Source organism: Serinus canaria, chromosome 27, assembly GCF_022539315.1.
Source record: "Serinus canaria isolate serCan28SL12 chromosome 27, serCan2020, whole genome shotgun sequence".
Lineage (NCBI taxonomy): Eukaryota > Metazoa > Chordata > Aves > Passeriformes > Fringillidae > Serinus > Serinus canaria.
In genome coordinates, this window is record NC_066340.1 from 4,066,068 (window position 1) to 4,086,666 (window position 20,599).

Genomic DNA, 20,599 nt, shown 5'->3' on the forward strand with positions numbered 1-20,599 from the left:
GCACTGCTGTAATTGCAGGTCTGCCTGGGAGTGCCAGCACCTTGTGTCCTGCTGCTGTTCAGACCTCTCTGATTGGAACTGGCCCTTGTTTGGATGCCTCTGGATGATCTGTCAATAGCTGAAATAATACCTTGATCCCAGAGCGAGTGGTGTTGCCAGAAATGCCTCTTGCTGGCCTGGCCAGCCCTGTGTCACAGCTGATAAATAAACTGTCCTGGTGCTCCCAAACTGCCCTTCCCATGCCTGCAGAGGGCTGCTGGTTCCCTCTCCTGGGGTGGGTACAAACCATGGCTTCATGATGGGAACACCAGCACAGCCCAAATTCTGCCTGACTGGGGCTAAAATCCTGGCCTAGTTGGACTTCTCTCTTCATTGCTGTCAGCTGTGGTGTGAAGACAGTTGTCTCCAACCATTTTCCCTCTCTTTTTTTTTTTTTTTTCTCTTCCTTTTAATTGAGCTTGGGCACAATGTGAGGGAGAGGCAGGAACATGAGGGGGCCACGAACAATTCAGGGTTCAAGAAGCAGCAATAAAAGTGCTATTATGAATGAGCAATGGCTTGTAAAGGGCTCCAATCTGCTAATGTAGGTTACTGGGTTGATACCATTGCTTTAATAACGGTTCTTTAGTCTGGTTAGATGTTTTGACAGTCCTTTCAGCTTGACTGTGAGGCGTTGGTCCCTTGTGAATTTTGGATTATTTCTTGAGGTCACTTTTCCAGTTGCAGAACCTGTGTAATAACACTGAGCTGCAGAGCACACTGCTGTTCTGATCAAATTGGGACGATCACAGCCTCAGTAATTGCAGTGGTGCTGATGTAATTATCACCCAACAAGCTGTAATTTGAAAATGGGCCCCACTGCTTGGCCAATGTGGTGCTGTAGTTTGGAAGCTTTTAAAATCCTGATCCCTTTGTTTTGTTACACGCCGCTTATATCTGTTCAGCCTGTGCTGAAAACCTCCCACTTGCCCTTTGCCTTGTAATTACACATTTCCAAACAATCGATGCCGTGGGGGAAGTGCAGCAGGAGGCTGTGGTTAAATAAGCAGTCCTGCACTCAGTGCAGTTTCTGCACGTGCCATATGCTGTGTGCTGGCTCGTGTCTCTGCAGCTGGTCAGTGCTTTATGAAATGCTGTCCCAGCACTGGGGGGTTTTCCCTACAGAGGCTGCTGGGAACAGAAGGAAGGACTGTCTGGTACCTGTGGAGACACTGATGTTGCACAGGCTGGGGAGTGTCACCTTGCTGCTCATACCAGAGCATCTAGGTACCTGTTCTCCCAGGTCTCTTTGAAAACAGGGTTCAAACAGGTGATCAGGAAGAACTTTAGGAGCAAAACAATCTGAATCCACCCAGTTAAACCAGGGGTACAAGTCCTGCCCTGGTTTGGAAGCGGTGATCAGTATGTGAGGAGGCAATAACTGATCAAAGAGGATCCCAGATTTCTGCAGGTGCTCATGGAGGTGATGGTTTATGTTGTGTGTATCATTACAGTGTTTGAAACTGAAACGGTGCTTTGCATTCTCAGTAACACCTGCGTGTCAGCATCCTCTTCTTGTCTTACTGAGGAAGATGAGGGGCATAAAACAAGATAGTCCAGCAGCAGTGAGTTAATGTTTAGTTGTAGTAATATCTGGTTTATTTCCTGTAAATTTAATTCTCAGCTGCCCTGGAGGGGGTGATCTGGTTGCAGATTAACCACAGCACTGATAAAGGTGCACATGAGCTCCATTCAGAGGCAGCTGGTTCCTGGCAGGGCGCAGCAGCCCAGGGGTGGAGAATGTGCCTGGACTGCTTCCTGGTGGGGAGCTGCTTCCTCAGCCTGTGGAGCTCCAGTCTGAGGCTGCGGAGCTGAGGGGGCTCTGTGCAGGGAGGTTTTGGCCTTTTGCCACCATATTCCCTGAGTGGGAACCCTGGGGAAGAAGCAGCAGGGATCTGTCAGGAGGTGATGATCCACACTTCAGTGTGGGCACTGTACAGGAGTTAGTGGTGTTAAAATCTCTTTATCCAGTCAGTGGAAACCAGGTCAGTGCAGTTGATAAATCAGCCCCTAAACTTCAGCGGCCTGAATGCAGGTATCCCATGGCAGGGTTGTGGCTGGTGAGCCAGGGGCAGGGCTGGCAGCTGGGAGTGCAGGGTCCTGACAGTGTTTTGGCAAACCAGCTTTGGCCTGCAGGGCTGCTCAGGGCAGAGATTTGGCCTGCACAGGTGCCCTGTGGGAGCAGAGGGTGGGTGTTGGAGAGCTGTGGGACTGTGATGTGAACAGAGCTCTCCCAGGACTGCTGCAGGTGCTGGGCAGCAGCTGAAACCTCTGCTGGGCAGGGGCTGCTGAGGACACTGGGCTTGTGGGGGGAGCAGGAACCTCCCGCAGAGCTCAGGAAGCTGAGGCAGCTTTTGTAAAAACAAGGTTCGCATCAGCGGTGCCCGGCGGGGGAGGTGGTGCCCCTGCCGAAGATACTGGATCCCAGTGGATGCAACCCAATTATCCAGAACGCTGAGCCATTCATTTCCAGCCGAGTAATGGGCTGTGAATGGCAGGGTCACGGGTGATGAGAGGACACCGCAGGAACTCTGACTCCAGGCACCAGCTCAGGGAGCTGCATGATGCAGCTGGATGCTGTAGGAGGAGATGCAGTCAAAAAAGCAAAGGAAAGGATGGCATGACTTCATAAGATAAATGCAGGTTTTGTTATAATAGCTATGAACAGGTTTGTGTCTCTGTATTTAAAACAGGATAGATGAGAAGAAATGGAGATGGTTAATGGGGTGTACAGTTATGAGTGGTTTGTGGAGGACAGTAAATAAGTCTGAACTAATAAACTAAAAGTGGAAGCAAACCCCCAAACCTGAGCAATTGGAATTTCACTGGGTCTGTTATCTCCTCTTCCCCAGCCTTCCTTTTCTCCCTACTTTTGTTCCCTCCCCATATCCCCACCAAAAAGGGGAAGGAGAAAGAATTTAACACAGGTGAAGCAGCCTTGGGTGGGAGAGGGGAAATGGTGAGCTCTCCTTGCTGGCTGGGTGCACAGGTGGGTTCTTTATGTGGACATGCTGACCCTGGGTCCTAGGGCTTCCACTCAGTGCTTGCAGAGGCCATGCAGGATTCCTTCATCCTTGGCTAGTGAGGATCTGTTTTTCCCTTCTCCAGAACCGGATGAGCCACAGCCCAGATGAGATATTTCCAGAGTTCTCTGCAAGTGGTGTTAAACTGTTTTGGATCCCTGGTCTGTCTTGCTTGAGGTTACATCAACAGATCTGGACTAAGGGAAGGATTTTTCTTGTCTCAGGTTACTGGACAGTTTTGGAGGGTTTTTGCATGGCCCATTTCCTGGAACTGTTGGCATTTCCACTGCTGAACTGTGATTATTTTAGGACTGAGACAGACTTTTCACTCCTCAAACAAATACCTTCAAAAGAGTCTCCTGCTTGCATGAGAGAGGAGGAGGGACCATTAGCTGTGTTTTATCTCCTCTGACCTGGACTTTGAAAGAAGTGTAGATAATGTGATAGTAACTGTCCTTATCAGCATAATGACCTGTGCAGCCTATCAAAGCTGCTGATTTTCTATATGTAGGAGCATTTCCTTAACTGTCAGTGCCACTCTGTACCCAGCTAAAGGCCAAAGAATGGTGTTTAAGATGAGTGTAGATATGAAGTGTCAAATTCCTTTGTTTTCCTGCTCAAAGGATAGAGATGTGAACAGGAAATAACTGAGCTTTATTTCTTTTCCTGTAAGCCTCTCTTGAATATATTTAGGAGGAAAAGAGTCATTTCATAAATACATTCCACTCTGCTTTTGACAAAACCAGGATTTGTAGTAATTTTATTGGCACTGCATGAAAGTGCTGTGACTGAAACACTTGAACCCTGTCTTTATCTGCAAGTCCATCAGGCCATGCCATTGGATCCAAAGCTATAGATGCATTTTCTGACTGGATTGTCTAAGTGACCATTTTATTCCTCAGATTCAGTCAGAAGGCTGTAGCAGAAGCCTTGTGTAAATGTAAACCTTTAAAGTTAATTTTACATACATAGATCAAAAATAAAGAATCATGGAATCACAGGATGGTTTGGGCTGGAAGGGACCTTAAAGCCCATCCAGCACCACCCCTGCCATGGCAGGGACACCTTCCACTGTCCCAGGCTGCTCCAAACCCTGTCCAGCCTGGCCTTGGGCACTGCCAGGGATCCAGGGGCAGCCACAGCTGCTCTGGGCACCCTGTGCCAGGGCCTGCCCACCCTGCCAGGGAGGAATTTCCTCCTGATATCCCATTTAACCCTGCCCTTCTTTACCTTATAGCCATGGCTACATTAAATAAAAAAATCCATGAAAATACTACAATCCTTGAGGATTGGGATGTGTGAGAGAACTGTGTATTAGTGACTGTTGTGTTACATTTTATACAACATCTAAAATGCAAGTCATAAGCATTGTGTATATTGTGGGTTCAAAATCTTGCATTCAAAGCAAAATTTCTTAACTTCACCAAAGTCTCTTTTGGGGTCAGGGTGGCAGCTTTGCTGCTGATGGATAATCGTGGATTAGCTGATGTAAGAGTGTGTGTGCTGATATATATATAATGATTGGCAGTTGTATTCCACTGTGGATTGCCACCTAAATGTATGGATTGTCAGTGCTTTCCCACTGACACAGCAAAATATTGGAGAAACCTGAAGCACTCTATTGTTTCCAGAAGTCTTTTGAAAACTGGCAGTAGAGCCATTCCCCTCATTTGCTCTTACCTGCTACAGACTGACCACTGAGTGTGTGAGGAGCTGATAGTGACCTTTCCTATGTTTATGCTTACTGGTAATTGAAGAATATCTTGATTATTCCAACCACATGAGTGTGGCTGAGCTATCCATTCATCTTTTGTGCAGCAGGGATGAGTGTGAGAAGGGTAATACTAACCAGTTAACTTTAAAAAAAACCATAGAAAATAACATAGAAAATATGTTTTCCAACTAATTGATTATTTTCTCTGTAAAAGGTGTAAAGAGATTAACAGTTTGTGACTGCCAGATTTGTTGATACCAAGTGTTTTTTTGTGTTTCATGCTGTTCTATGAGGGCTCAGCAGCTGATTGCTCAGGGGAGGGAAGGAGAGAAGGAGGTAGCTGTGTTTGGAGGAGGATGTGTCAGCTCTGAACTGCTACTTAAAAAAAAAATCAATATCTAAATAAAAGCTGATAGCAAAATTAATTGGAAAACTTGTGCTGCTCTTCCTGGAGATCACAGTTCTGTTCAGCTGTCACCTGGAGCTGCCTGTGTGTGTCAGAGCTTGGCTGGGGCTGTTTGGGAGCCCTCGGGGAGGGTCCAGGGCCCCTGCCCTGAGCGGGGCCGGCGGCTCCGGGGCTTGAACAGGTGTGGGCTCACCCTGCACAGGAGCAGCAGCTTCCCTCCGTGCTGCTCTCAGTGTGGAACTGGGTCTGCCAAAGCTGAGGGTCACTTCACCACCACCCCAGGCTAAATCAGTGCTTTCACTAAATAATTAGTGGCCGAAAACATCTTTATTAAACTTTTTGATAAACTGATCTGACTTTTGGAGATTGTCATTAAGTAATGATTATTATCTGGCAATTGATATGTCACAGAAGTAGAAGCTTGCCTGAATCCTGGGGCTGATTTGTCCTTCAGAAGATCCTGTTTTAAATAATTTCACAGGGCTCTGAATTCCACTGGCTAGGATTAAAAATTTAATGGTGTGGTCAAAGCCGGCTTGCCTTGTGACAGATAAATTGAAGATGCTTTCAGGTTATCTGCATGTTAATTCTGTTTGTGTGGTATTTGTGCTGGCTCACATTATTATTACTTGAATAGTCTTTCAGCTTCTGAGTAGGAGCTGTCTTTGACTGAAAAAAATATGTCAAATGTAAGGGAAGTAAATGAACCCAATCTTTCCGGTGATAATTTAAACCGATAAAGCAAGCAGCATGTAAATCAAGTAATCTGCTTTACTAATCAAACCTTTTAAGTCCTTTTCCATCTTGCTAATGTTCCCCTGGGTTATCTGTGTACAGTTGCCATTTAGGAATTCACTCCTTTTGCGGTGGATGATGAATGCATAAATAGCAGTTCTGCTGCTGCTCAGCTGCTTTTCCATTGAAAGGATGTAAAGTGAGGTACTTCAGGCCACTGTGCAAATTCATTTGCTTATCTTGCCAGTTCTGCCCTGCCCTTCCATACCCACAAGGGTGTTTGAACCATTCCCTGTTTTGTTCCTTTTCCTTTTCCCTTTTTGAAGTTGACTTTCAGTGAGAGGGAGAAAGAACCTGATACTGAATCTGCCAGTTCAGTCACTCATGAATTTAAGTGAACCCACTGCACTTGGTTGTAGTTAAAAGCCCTTTGTTTCCCACCCAAACTTTCTGTGGAATATTAGTTGCTCTTTAATTGGAAGAACCAACCTTGTGTGATTACTGGGCCTTTTCACACTAGCATGATCTGGTCCCTTAAAGAGCCTGAGGTTTTGTCTTCCAGGGCATCTCCTGCTCCATTCTTGGTGATGGGAGAGACTGGGAGATGGAGAAGAGGGGTTTTGGTGCAGTTCTGTTCAGATCTCCATTAGGGACATGAAGCTTTTCCAGTAAAAAACAGCAAATACTTGAAAGAAAGCCTCAGGACCAAACCTGAGCCAAATCTATATCCAAACTGGGAAGCTTTTCCTGACTAGCCATGCTTTCAAGGCAGCATGAGGAAAAGTCCTTTCAGCCTGAGCAGTTCCTGGACATATTGTTGAAACAGATTTACTTTGTGATTTGCAAACTTAATTTTCCCCTCCACTGCTTATGGGTCTTTGTCCACGTGCTCTGGCTGAGGCCGTTGGTGTCTGAAAGGAGTTGGTGGCAATCTGGGGGTGGCCGGGGTCGCAGCTGTCCCTCATTGTCCCTGCAGCAGATGTGGCAGAAGGCAATGTTTGACTGAGGAGCAGAATGGGCAGCTGGAGGTGGAATGTCCTCATCTGCTGCTTGGAGACTCAGTGGTTTGTCTGCCAGAGCCCTTGGCTGGTACTGCAAGGGCTGGGACAGCCTGTGGGCAGACCATGGAGCTGAGTCACCAGCACGTGCTGTGAAAGCCTGGGTGCCTGGAGAAGCCGTGTCACTCTCAGCCCAGTGTCACAGCCTGGAGTCACATCCCCATGTCCCAGCCCAGTGTCACTCTCAGCCCAGTGTCACAGCCTGGAGTCACATCCCCATGTCCCAGCCCAGTGTCACTCTCAGCCCAGTGTCACAGCCTGGAGTCACATCCCCATGTCCCAGCCCAGTGTCACTCTCAGCCCAGTGTCACAGCCTGGAGTCACATCCCCATGTCCCAGTGTCACTCTCAGCCAGTGTCACAGTCCAGTGTCACAGCCAGGTGACACGCACACATGTGTAAGGACTGTCACTATTTGGTTCGGGGTGCTATGGTGCAGATCACTGAAACAACTCCCAAGGAAGCCCTCATGTGCAGAAACACGAGTCATTATTTGCATGTTTTGCATTGTTATTTTTGCCTGGTTTTTGTGGCCTGTGTTTGTATAAATAAGGCACCTATTTTTTTTTTTAATATGTAACGTTACCAGAGCACAGAGCCATTCTTTTGGAGTGCTGGCAGATGGAAGTCTGTATCTTCATGCTGCAAGATGATTCTTGGGTTTTCTGAGCCCTGTCCCAAACAATGCTGCATTCAGGGGCTCCAGTAGCATCACAGATCAGCAGTGGCCACAAGCTTAACAAATCAGAATATTCCTTCCCAGCAGAACAAAGAAGCAGCTGAACATCAGCAGTTCCCAGCCAGCTGACTGCTAAAGGAGTCTCCAGGCATTTCCAGTGAGAACCTGTGGAATCCTGGCACTGTACCTTGGCACTTGGGCTTGTGGAGTGAGAGGACTTGTAGTTATCATGTTTGAACAACATTCCAAAGGCTCAAGGGACAACAGGAGGAGAGGGGGCTCAGTTTGTCCAGGGCTTTATGCAGGGCCCTCCCCACCACCCAAATCCATTCCTCCTTCTCCTGTCCACCACGGCTTGTCCCTCCCTTTCTCCACTGCTTGGTCCTTCCCACACCTGAATATCTATCAGGGTTTCCCCTTCATTCCCTCTAAACCAGATAGTTTAAAAGCCAACACTCCCCCAGTCTAGCCAGTGTGGACAGAGTTGGGAAAATGTCACACTAGGTGTGTGTTTGAACATGGCCTAGAAAATAAGATTGCAGATCATCAGTGCAGGGGCTGATGCAGTTTCAGGTGATGTTATTTGTGAGGAGTTGTTGTTTCCTGAGTTACTGGAGAGTTGGGAGCAAGGAACAGGGGCTCAGTCATGGACTTTGTTTTCTGCATGTTTCTGGATCTTTCTGCTGGGTTGAAGGATTTTATAGCCCTTCACAAGGTTATTTAGAAGCATCAGCTTGCCTGGACACCACAGGGACAAAGCCACAACTGCAGAATTTACACCCCACTGAAGGTGAGGAAGGTGAGGAAATGAGGCAGGATCTTCCTCATGGTGCAAATCTATCCATCCACAGGCAATGCCCTGGTGTTTGCCTTTTGGGCAGGTGTTTTTGCAGTTTTGTCCCCTGAAATGCCTGAAGGTAGCAAATCCTTGAACACAAGGGTGTACAATCCAATGTGCAAAGCTGAATTCCCAAAACTGAAGGCTGGGATAATCGTGATGTGGCAGCTTACAGTTAATATGGACCCAGGCTTTGGAAAGGGGAGGTGAATGGAGGTGAAATGTCCTTTTTAAGTACCTGAGTGCTGTAACATCAGAGTGGAAGGAACATAATGGATCATGAAGTCAGTTGTTGGTCAGTGCAGGAAGCCAAGTCTTCTAAATATATACATAAAACAAACTCAGCCATATCCAGCAGGGCTCCTTGGTCCTTGCAGCTGCCACTGAACTGCTCTGCAGCTTTCCTGTGTTTGCCAGGGTCTTCCATTCCATTTGTATGGGCCTGTGTGGTGTTGTGTTTAATATATTCTTCTGGCTGCCTGGCAGGATGATTCTCATCTCCCCAGGTATTTATAGGTGAGCACTTCTACCTTTTCCTCCGTAGTAGTAGTTCTGTGAGTGCCGTGCATTTAAATGAGTTCCTCTGCATGACAGGCTCAGTGCTGCAGCTGGCTCGGGGTGTGATGGCAGCAGAGAGGAGAACCTACCCAACTGCTGAGCTTTCTTTTGCTTTTTACTGTCCCTTTAGAGATCTGCTTTTATTTGGCAGATTAAAAGTTAGAGATTGTGGGCAGGTGGCAGCCTCTTGTTTGCTGCTATTCCAAGCCTGTTCTGCTGTTTCCTGGTTAGATCTGGGATCCCAGGATAATGCTCCCTCAGGACAGCACTCAGGGCACCATCCTGCCCAGAGCACAATGTGGTTGCTGCACTCAGATTTTACCATGTCCCAGGCTGATTTTCACATGGAAACTGGGAGTGTTTTACTGCCCTACACACAGAGAGCAAAGTACTTCCCTCTACCTGCACTGGCAGCGACTTCCTCCTGTGCCTGTTGGAATAAACCACAAAGCATTGTGTGGAGGCTTTCCAAAGAACTTCCCTTTAACTCCTTATCTATCTCAGGTCTCCTTGTGCCTTCTGCTTGTGCCTTCTGCTTGTGCCTTCTGCTTGTGCCTTCTGCTTGTGCCTTCTGCTTGTGCCTTCTGCTGTGCTCCAGAGCAGGAAAAGGAGTGTGCAGGGCTCCCCTGCTGCAGGGAGAGCTTGGCCGGTCTGACCCAAATCGGAGTGAGAGTTCAGTGACTCCTGTGTTTAGTGGTTTGGCATTTTTTCAGTGCAAGGTTAGTGCTTTACATTTAAGGAGAGGGATTTTAATATTATTCCTGTTCCTACATCTCCCAGTTTTAGACTTTATTCAGTGTTCATTAGAGTTGGCTTAGCATCCATTCCCATTTTCCTTCCCCTGACCTTAACCAGTGGGTTTGCAGAGCTTGTGGATGACTCAAGGGTCAGCTGGGTTGGAGCTGAATCAGCCCCATCAAATTACAGACAATTCCCTTAAACCTTGGTTTGTTGAGGAGGATGTGGCATGGTCACTTGTAGTTTGCTAATTTTATTTAGAAAAAAGTGACATAGCTACAAAGAACTCTTTTAACCTAATTTCCAAGCTGGCTGGAGGCTGCAGATGAATGGAGTAGTCCTCACCCTGCCCTGTCTGCTCCCTCCATACAGGAAAGGAGTGGTGCAGAACGTGCTCCAAATGGCATTTCCTATTTTGTTCAACTGGCAGCATCTGAGCACTGAGTCCATGCAGGCCAGCTGCAGGCAAAAATCTCACCTGCACCCAACATGAGTTTAATTGCAGTTTTCCTGGCCCTCAGGGTGATCAGAACCATGTAGACATGCGTATTTTGAATATTTTAGACATGCATATTCATGATCAGGACAGACTTAGATCCTTTTCCTGGTGCAGGGAGGTTATACTGACTGGACAGTTTTTTGGGCTGTTTTTCCAAGAGCAGCAGGAATATTTTAGCCATAGTTCTGCCAACGCAAATCCTGTTTATCTGAGTGCTCTTGTGGGAGGCTGATTCTCTGTGAGACAGTTTATGAACAATTTACTGAAAGGCTTGAAGTCCTGCTTGACAGCTGAGTTTGTTTTGAGATTTACATAAAATAATGTCTTTAAGCAGCACTGAACTCTCAGTAGAGACCTGGTATCACATAGAAAAGGCCCAAGTACCTGAGGCACAGAGTGAATTTAGCTTTGGGAAACTCACTCACTTCCCAAAGCACGAGGATAATGGGGTTGTTCCCTTGGGTGACTGCAGGCTACTAATTCTTGCACTTACAAACCAGCTAAATATGGTTTCAGTGCCAGAAGCCTGCTTAAATTCCCTTCCTTCTGAACACATCCTAAAGGCCCATCCTTGGCTGTCCATGAACATCTCCTTATGAACACAAGTTTTAATTAAATGTCTCCACATGGGTTCGCAAAGAGAATGGACTCTAAGCCTGCAGTCATGGACTTTTAATGTATATATTTAATGAAAAAAAATAACTGAGGCTTGTTACCTCATTTGGGAGAGTGACCACGTGGGATGTTTACAACAGGAAAAGGAATTGTCCCTGCTCCACATAGTAGAGATATGCAGCTCCTAGATCATTCTTTCCATGCACAGAGGAGGAAGAAGAAGATGTGTGCCCATACTCAGAATTCCACTTTGTGCTTTGGAGTTCACAAATAAGCTGGAAACAGAGAATAGTTTGAAACCACCAGTTTTGATTCTCTTAATCTTCAGTGGGACTAGGTTTGCTGCTGACTAGCACAGCTGAGGGAGCTGTAGCACTCTGGATTCTGTCATGAATTATTTGCTTTCCCTTAACATTTCCTTTCCTTCAAGGCACTGCTGCACAGCCAAACTGAAAGCCCATCTCAGTGGGTGTGTGTGCTGTGACTGACTGAGCAGGGTCTGTCTGGGGGGACCTGTGGAGCATCAGGAAGGGCTGAGCCCAAGGAGCTTCAGGGAGCACCTGCTAAGGGGTAAAGCTTTGGTGTGTCTGTAAAGCAGAATGTGCTGCCAGTCTGTGAGCCGTGCTGAGAATGGAGCAGTTCAGGACCAGAGAAGGGCTTTTCCCAGTACAATATTATCCAGAATACCAATACCTGCACTTCAGCTCTCCTAAAGGAACAGCAAACCAGTGACCTGCTGTGTTTCTCCAGCAGATGCTCTGTCCCTGGGTCGTTGGGCAGATGGGCATGGAGAGGCAGAGTGGGTTAGTGAGGCTGGCAGTGCTGCCCCAAGGGCTCTTTGGCTTCTGGAGCAGAGGAGTTACATGACAATGAGTAATTAGGAATTCCCTGTCTGATGGGAGTGCTGAGCTCGGTGAGGCTCTTTGTGCAACGGTCCCGTCCTGCAGATGTTGTTTGGGAGTGTGGCTTCCAAGTCTTGCCAACTAACTTTTCTTTATTTGTACTGAGTGCATTTGAAGTTGCATCATTTCCTCGGTAAGAACAGTTTTATTTTTGACTGGAGTGTTTGTCAGGTGGAGGAAATCCTAAATGTGAGTGCTCTCTGGTGGTGATTTCTGCTTCAGTGTTCCCATTTCTGCAGTGTATTTTCCAGGAGCAACTGCACATGATCCTTGGACTTAAAAGTCCTTTTCTTGTTTTAAACTCCTTTCCCTAAAAATAAAAACTACAAAACAAAGTAAAAGTGTATTTCTTGCCTTAGTGGACTTCTATCCTAGAGAAGAATTTCTCTCCCTTAAAATGATTTATATTCTGTGACTCACTGGTTTTTATTTTTTCATTATCAATTGATGTTTTAATGAGGTAATAAAAACTTCTCATGAAAGAGCTGATGTTCCTCCTCAAAATAACCCACAAGGATTAAATACTGTGAATTGCTTTTTGGCTGCTGAGCTGCTGGAGAGAGGTGACTGAGGGGTGGGGCTGCAGCTCCTCCCTAGGGGACAGCTCTGATCTCTGCTCCCTGTGACAGGGACAGGATCCAGGGAAAGGCTGGAGCTGGGCCAGGGGAGTTGGGATGGAGATCAGGGAAAGGATCCGTGGGTGCTGGCACTGCCCAGGGAATGGTCCCAGCCCCCTGGAGCCAGAGCTCCAGGAGGGTTTGGACAGCACAGCCAGGGATGCCCAGGGTGGGATTGTTGGGGTGTCTGGGCAGGGCCAGGGGTTGGACTGGATGATCCTTGGGGATACTTTCCCACTCAGGATATTCCATGATTCCATGACATTGATACAGAAATAATTCAAATGGAACTACTGCAGGGAAAAATGTTGTGCTGCAGCACAAGCTGATGTGACTTCCATGAGATACAAAACAAGGTCTGACCCAGGGGTGTTGCCCCAGGGGTGGATCCTGGGGTTCCTTTTATTAAGGAACTTTTTTAAGTCAAGGAACTGCACTGGTGTTGCTTTGAGAAACAAAACCCCAGTTCTACATGTTACACCTCAGCACTAAAATGCCTGTGCTGGCTGTGAAAAGCACCAAAGGGATTCATGGTCTTGTTTTGTGACCTTGCCCTGCAGAGCAATCATAGGTTTCACACAGCTCAAAGCTCCCCATTTGCACTGCCCTCGTGGGTTGTTTTCTTAAGCTTTTCAGAGCTATCCATGGGCAGGCAAACCCAGCTCTCCCACCAGAGCCCTGCAGCCAGGAAAAGAGGCCCTGCTGTTCTTGGCCTGCTGCTGTGCTGAGCCGTGCTCAGGGATGAAAAGGGGCTTTATCAGCAACGAGGGGTGAGGAGCTGGAGCTCCTGGTGGGTACATCTGAGCACAGCTCTGCAGTTTTAACTCTGGTGCTAGGAAAGAAAGAAAATTGAACTGAGATGTAAATGGGGGCATCACTCGTTCATAAATTCTGTATCCCCAAAGCCAGGCTGGAGAGGTGCCTGTTTGTCAAGCCTGGAGACAGATCCTTCTTCCCCCTCATCTCCATCTGCCTTTTGCCACAGAGCTGAAGACACAACTCATCAGAGCCCAGTAAAACCTTTTAGAACTTGGCTTGGAGGCCCAGTGTGAGATCTGCTGTCTGAGCTGAGCTGTGGGGAAGTGGCAGGCAGGATGTGAGCCTGTGCCAGCATACCATCTGGAACCCCTCTGGAGCAGGGGCTCTGCAGGCCCAGATCTGGAGGTTCTGCTTATAGGCAGAGGGTGCTGGCACTGCCCAGGCTCCCCAGGGAATGGGCACAGTCCTGAGGCTGCCAGAGCTCCAGGAGCCTTTGGACAGCACTGCCAGGGATGCACAGGCTGGGATTGCTGGGATGTCTGAGCAGGCCAGGGGTGGGACTGGATGATCCTTGGGGGTCCCTTCCCACTCAGGACTTTCCCTGATTCTCTGATTCACTCGGGGATGCTGATCTGTCAAGGGAGGAAACTGAAACTGGGCTCTGGCAATGCAAGTTTACATAATTCATTACTTAAGGAAGAGGTCAGAGTATTGGGTGCTGTGATGGTGGCTTGGCACAACACTGCAGCAGGAATGGCATTTATTTCTTTATTTCTCCTCAGCTAAAACAAGCCCCCTCACCCTCTCCGTGCCCATGTACCCTCCAGCTGCTCATAGGGCTTTAAAGCTCATCCTCAATCTGGTGGATCTTTATTTTCAGCCTCAGCAGTGCCTTGAGCACAGTTCTGTGCTGCTGGCAGGGACTTGGGAGAGCAGGCTCGGTGTTCTCCATTGGGTCACTCACCTTTTTTGGTGTCCATCTCCAGGAGTTGGAATGATTCTGCTCATTGTGATGGCCTTGTGGTTTCCATTACATATTGATGTCGTAGTGTGACTTGATCTCCTTAATACCAGCAGTGTTGTGTGGGTTTGGTTTTTCAAACTCTCCTCTGTGTATGCAGAGTCCCTCATGGGCTCCCAGCCTGGTATCTGATCCCTTTGCACTTCTACCTGTTCAGGATCTTCCAAAAAGTTAAAATTAGAGGTATTGGTAGTGCTAATTATGTTGACCTTATCTTTTGTAAAACATTACTGTTGCCTTTCAAACAGCACATATCTCAAAAATGTAAAATATCTTTGCATTTTAAGCTCATTATTATTTTGGGAAATACATATCAGGACACCTTAAGTTAAAAGTGATGTAGGAACAAGAGGATGTTTTTGCAATTCTTGGGCCTTCCCAGTGCAGTGTTCCAGGAGGAAGCTGGAGTGGGAGGCACCAACTCTCCTAGAAAGTGGAATGCTGTTTGCTGGATATTCCTTGAGTTTGTTACACCTGCTAAAAACTGACGCTGCCAAGATGCTGCAGAAAATTCTCAAATGAACAATAGAAAATGTCAGGGCTGTCACCACATGGGGGTGGTAATAAATCCAATAAAGTAACGCTGGAATTTGTGCCGGAGTCCGTCAGGATTCGAGGCTCCCGGGCTCTGTGGAGGGGCTCTGGTGCCATCTAATGTCCCGAGGTTTAAATACAGTTGCAGACAGGGATTGGCGCTGGAAATCCAGGGTTTGTGTGTTGATCCCTAAACCTGTTGTCCTTTCTCCTCCTGAGAAACAAATGCTGTGTAAATTCCTCAGCTGCTAATCTGGAATTATTCTGAGTTCTCATAGGTAATTTCCAATAAAATGGGAGTCTGTTTGGAAACATTTTTTAACTTAAACATTTTTTTAAACTAACATCAAGTTATTTTCTGTCTTGTTTGCAGAAAGAATCAAAGAGCCAGATAGGGATAGGAATGGTGTAGTTTAGGGTTGTTTGCACACATTATTTACAATTTTTTCCTCTCTGGTGTAGCAGCAGTGATGATACCAAAGTGCCTTCCAGCAAAAAAGACTCATTGCTAGAGCTGAGAGGCTGCAATCCCTCCTGGGCATCTGTCTTGTTTACTTTCAAGTGTGATTAGACCTTTCAGTGAGGGCTTCAGAACTTCTGCTCCTCTGGCTTGAGCTGGGCCATGGACAACTACAGAACCTGGAAGAAGAATTTGCCTGTAAATCCCCTTTATGAAGCAGATTAAATTTGCTCCTCACACCCATGTTCACTTATAGTCAATTGTAGAAACTGTAAATGCCACATCATGGATCTGGAAGTGAAGCAGATGCAGAAATGTCCTTTTTAGGTGGTGGAACTCCAAGGCAGCCCTGGGTTGCTGTCCCTGTACCCTCGGGTCTCTGCTGCTGTGCCAGTGTCAGAGCCAGCGGTTTCCTGTCCTCTTTCCACTGGGGGATGGATGGATAAGTTCCCCCCATGGCCCGAGCAGCCGCCTGTCCTGAGCCTCTGCGTTTGTCTGACTCCTGCCTTTTGTCTGCTCTGGGCAGCTTCGAGAAGGGCCGGATTTACACCTTTATCGGGGAGGTGGTTGTTTCCATGAACCCGTACAAGAACCTGAACATCTACGGGCGGGACACGATCGAGCAGTACAAGGGCAGGGAGCTCTACGAGAGGCCTCCCCACCTCTTTGCCATCGCTGATGCTGCTTACAAAGCCATGAAGAGACGATCCAAAGACACCTGCATTGTCATCTCAGGTAGGCTGGGAGGGCTCTGCATGGTGATGAGCATCTGATCTGTGTGAAATTCCAGGCGGAAGGAGAATAATGGTTTGGCTAATGACAGCGTTTTATAAAAGAAACTTCATTAAGCTTAAAGCTGCTCATTTGCATTTGAATCCGTGTGTGGAGATCGGCACAATTATTTCTTATCTCATTCAAGAGCTGGTGCCAGGCGGGAGCTGGATCTGTGCCTGCAGAGGGATAAAGTGAGCAGGAGCCCTTCGTCTGCTCCGGAGAGTGACCTGGGATCAGGAGTGACCTGGGATCAGCAGGGCTGAGATCAGAAGAACTGGGCTTGTCTCTCCTCAGGAGCTGCTGATTTTTGTCGCTGCCCTGACTGGCCCCTGTTTGTTCCCTTCTCCATTGGAAAGGCCGTGGCTCCAGCAGTGGGAGCAGGGCTGGTACCAGAGTGATCCCTGGCTGGATCCTGGCACTTGGTTTCCTTGATGTCCCCGTGCTCAGGCAGCTCTGAAAGGAGAGAGCCCCAGCCTGGGGTGCTGAACAGTGGCCTCTTGTGCTGCTGCAGGCCAGGCTTTCTCCTCTAACAATATTCCTTTGATCCTCTGTGTGCCAGCCCTTTTCCCGACCTGTGGAATCTCACAGCACAATTGCTCAAAGTCAGCCCAGCAGCAGCAGCCAGGCAGGGTAATGGCTGTGTTTAGAAAACGTCCCAAGTGCACACAAAGATTGCTTTAAAAAGAAAAAAACAAACCACCCAGGCACTGCTGGGGTAGAATTGAGGTCTTGTCCAATGATTTGTTTTGCTTTTTTTCATCTGTTTGGTCACCGTGGTGTTTCTGCCCCCAGGTGAAAGCGGGGCTGGGAAAACTGAGGCCAGTAAATACATAATGCAGTACATAGCAGCCATCACCAACCCCGGGCAGAGGGCTGAGGTGGAGAGGTAAGGCCTGGGCTGGAAAAGAAGGGAAATTCTCCTGCTTGTAGATCTCTTTCTGTGGGCTGTGTAGCACCACATTATCAGATGGTCTCTTCTACATGCTGTTTTATACTTAACTTTTTCAGGTACTGCTTTTACTCTGGGAATTTTGCAGTATTAATTGCTGAAATCCCATTGAAAAGTTTATTTTGAAAGTTCAAACTTTCAAAATCAAAACAGCATCTAGAAATACCACCCAGCCAATATCAACCATCTAATGGCTGGACTCTATGATCTTAGAGGTCTTTGCCGACCTAAATGATTCTAAATCACTTTTCCTGGGGCAAATTGCCTGAAATTTGGGTGGGCTAGAAGACCATGTGAAGTGCAAGGAGTGTATTCCGTGACCTTCTAGGCTCACATGATTCTGAATTGCAAAATGTCCCTCTGTGTCCTGGAGTAAAAGTCTTGGAGCAAAGAATGTGGGTTTCTGCAGAAACAGACTTAAGCCTACCCCAATGAACTTTTGAAAACGACTTGAAAAAGAGTTCAGAAAATTGGTTTCAGAATTCAAATGTGTATAGAAGCTGAATTCCTGGTGCTGATTTCAGGGTGGGGGTCTGGTCTTTGAACCAAAGAGCATTTGCTTCCCCAGAGGAGCATTGCTGACAGCTCCCAGCTGATTTCCCATGGGATTGCTGATGTCATCCACACCTGCCCAAATCTGCCATCAAAGAGCATCACTGCTGTCATTGAATTCTTCTGGAGAAGTGGCTGTGAAAAAAAATCCCATGCTATGATGTTGAAGCCTTACCCTTTTCCATCCCTCCATCCTTGCTGCAGAGTGAAGAACATCCTGCTGAAATCCAACTGTGTGCTGGAGGCCTTCGGCAACGCCAAAACAAACCGCAACGACAATTCCAGCCGCTTCGGAAAGTACATGGACATCAACTTTGATTTCAAGGGAGACCCCATAGGGGGGCACATCAATAATTACCTGCTAGAAAAGGTAAGGCACTCTGCCTTCCAGGGTTGCAGCCTTTGCTGGAGTTATTTTTGCAGTCTGGGCTTTGTCAGTAGAAAGTTTTCTGTTCAGACATGTACAGCAGGTGAGGAATGAGGGCACAGAAAATAAATCCAGGGCTTAATTTTCCTCAGGAGTCAGGAAAGCCACTGCAGTGCTGGCAGTGCCCTGTTCCTGGAGCACCATGACTTCCAGAGCTCAGCAGCAATGGGGTTGTGTTACCCAAAGGATTTTGTGTGTGTGAGTGTGTGAAGTTTAATCTCAGTTTTTATTTTGGATAAAATTTACTCTCTGCACAGTCCTGCTTTGTAATTCTTACACTGATCTCTCCCTGGAGAAGGAGATTTCCAGGGCTGTAGGGAGCAAGTGTGCTTGAGAAGTGTTATTTTGGAATAATGCCACAGCCTTGGGTGAGCTGTTGGTAGTGTTGTTTTTATATATTCCAAGTGATCATGAGCATAATTATTTTCCTCGTGTCATTAAGTGGTGTCTGAAAACACTGGAATATGCAAAACTGGAGAGCTCAGGCGTGAGCCATTAACAGTTCTTGCTGTGTGAGACACGTCTGGCTTTGATTATGTGTTTGACCACATCTGCCAACACCCTTTTTTGTTTGTGTTTCTTTTTTACTTCTCCCCTTATTTCCCTGAAGTCTATTTTCAGAATAAACACTTTATTTTAAAAAACAAAACAACAAACCCAAACATTTAACTTGGGTTACTTTGATGTAAAAAGAGGGCTGGGACTACAGCTGCAGTGACTTAAATCCTGATGATTTATTTATCCTGATTGTTTATTTCATATCCTTGACTTCTCCCAAGTTAAATTTGTTTCCATTTGAAAGCAGTGGAGGCTCTGGCCCAAATGCAAGCAGTAACAGGCAGTGGCTTTGCAGCAGGAACACATCAAATCATGGAATATCCTGGGTTGGATGGGACCCATCAGGATCATCCAGTCCAGCCCCTGGCCCTGCCCAGACACCCCAACAATCCCACCCTGGGCATCCCTGGCAGTGCTGTCCAAACCCTCCTGGAGCTCTGGCAGCCTCGGGGCTGGGACCATTCCCTGGGGAGCCTGGGCATTGCCAGCACCTCTGGGGAAAGAACCTTTCCCTGAGAACCAACCTAAACCTCCCCAACACAGCTCTGTTCCCCATCACTCTTCAAAGTTCAAACTTGTAGCATGAAATAAGGACACATTGCTGGTTGACCGAATGTCTGCTGCATTTAACCCTTTTTTGTGCTGTTTTACTCTAGTCTGGAATGAGGATTCTGGAATGGAGCTACAGTTCCCTAAAACAAGGCCCTTGTGTCAGAGCAGAGCATTCCCTTGTACTGTGGCTGCTATGGGCAGCCTGTCCTGGGGGTGTAGGAGTGGTGATCACCAGGCCCTGAGCATTTATCTGTAGTCACAGAGTCCTGGTTTTCATTTCCAGTGATTAAATCATTCTAAAACTAAAATGATGTTTTTTATTTGACTCTTCCATGAAAGCAACCCTGTGGTTCCCACATGGGACTCCTGGGTGGAAGTAGGACATTGCAGCTGTTACACAAGCTGGAGCTTTTGACTGCAGACCTCAAGGGTCACACGTGTGTGATGGTGTTCCCAAGAGCCTGAGTGTGAGATGGGATGGATTTGGGGTGTCCTGGTGGTGTGGGTGTCTGAGGGGACACTAACACCCAGCCCTGTGCTTTGTTCCCCCAGTCCCGTGTGATCGTGCAGCAGCCCGGGGAGCGAAGCTTCCACTCCTTCTACCAGGTTTGTGTTCCTTGGCTGGAGCAGTGGCTTGTCCCCAGCTTCCCTTGGGCAGAGCACTCAGGGCTCTCACCCTCTCATGTGTTTTGCAGAGGGTTCCCTTTTGCAGCATCTTGGGTGATCTTGGGTTCTTCAGTTCTCTGCAGGGGCCTGGGCTGGGAGGGAGCCTGGGAAGATGGATTGTTTTCTATCCTCCAGTCCCATATTAACACATTGCTAAACTTAAAAGGAGGCTGACTAAGCAAATATGGTAGGATAATGGAGTTTGACTCACTGTTTTATGTGTAGTAAGCCTAATCCCTCTATTTTGTCTTGAAACCTTTAGTCCATATGGAAGTAATTTGGTTTTTTGGATGTTCTTTAATGTCTTCCACATTGTGTGTTGGTTCCCTGTGTGTCCTTTGGGGGATATGGTCAGCCTATTAGTATAACCTTGATTCTGCACTGAGGGAAGGGGAGGTTTGTTTATTTTTTTTCTGCTTTTTCACTACTCCATGATGGCATATTAGCACTTTCCTCATGGATGTTTCATTTCCAGGAGGAAAATTCTCTGTGTGGGCAATGTGCTTGCCAAGGCCCAGCTGTGGCATGGCACAGCTGTGAACAGGTCTGGGAGGGGTTCAGGCTGGTTTTTATACAGTTGTGACTCTAAAGGACAGTGATTTGTGGTGGCAGAGCCCTGCCCCATTGCAGGCCCTGTATCTTGCACATTGTGCTCCAGATACTGCAGCAGTAATTAATATTTTCATGATTTTGCTTGTCAAGCAGATGAAAAAGAGACAGAGAAAAGAAGGATTTTATATTTCTCATTCACCATTTCTTAAAATTCTCTTCATGCAGCTCCTGCAGGGAGGTTCTGAGCAGCTCCTGCGTTCTCTGCACCTCCAGAAGGATTCATCAGCCTACAGCTACATCTGCCCTGGGGCACAGCTCAAGGTGAGGGTTCTGAGGGACCCAGGGACAGCTTAACATTGGAAGTGCTGCTGGAAA

General features: G+C 47.2%; 1 protein-coding gene across 1 annotated transcript in view; it reads left to right on the forward strand.

Moving 5' to 3' along the window:
* The window catches only part of MYO1D (myosin ID), a 158,070-nt gene that overhangs the window by 20,037 nt on the left and 117,434 nt on the right, over window positions 1–20,599 (forward strand). Inside the window, exons 2-6 of the mRNA XM_030232301.2 lie at window positions 15,721–15,929; window positions 16,761–16,854; window positions 17,674–17,839; window positions 19,559–19,612; window positions 20,450–20,545. Of these exons, the coding sequence (XP_030088161.1) occupies window positions 15,721–15,929; window positions 16,761–16,854; window positions 17,674–17,839; window positions 19,559–19,612; window positions 20,450–20,545 (619 nt within the window). The remainder of the gene's footprint in view (window positions 1–15,720; window positions 15,930–16,760; window positions 16,855–17,673; window positions 17,840–19,558; window positions 19,613–20,449; window positions 20,546–20,599) is intronic.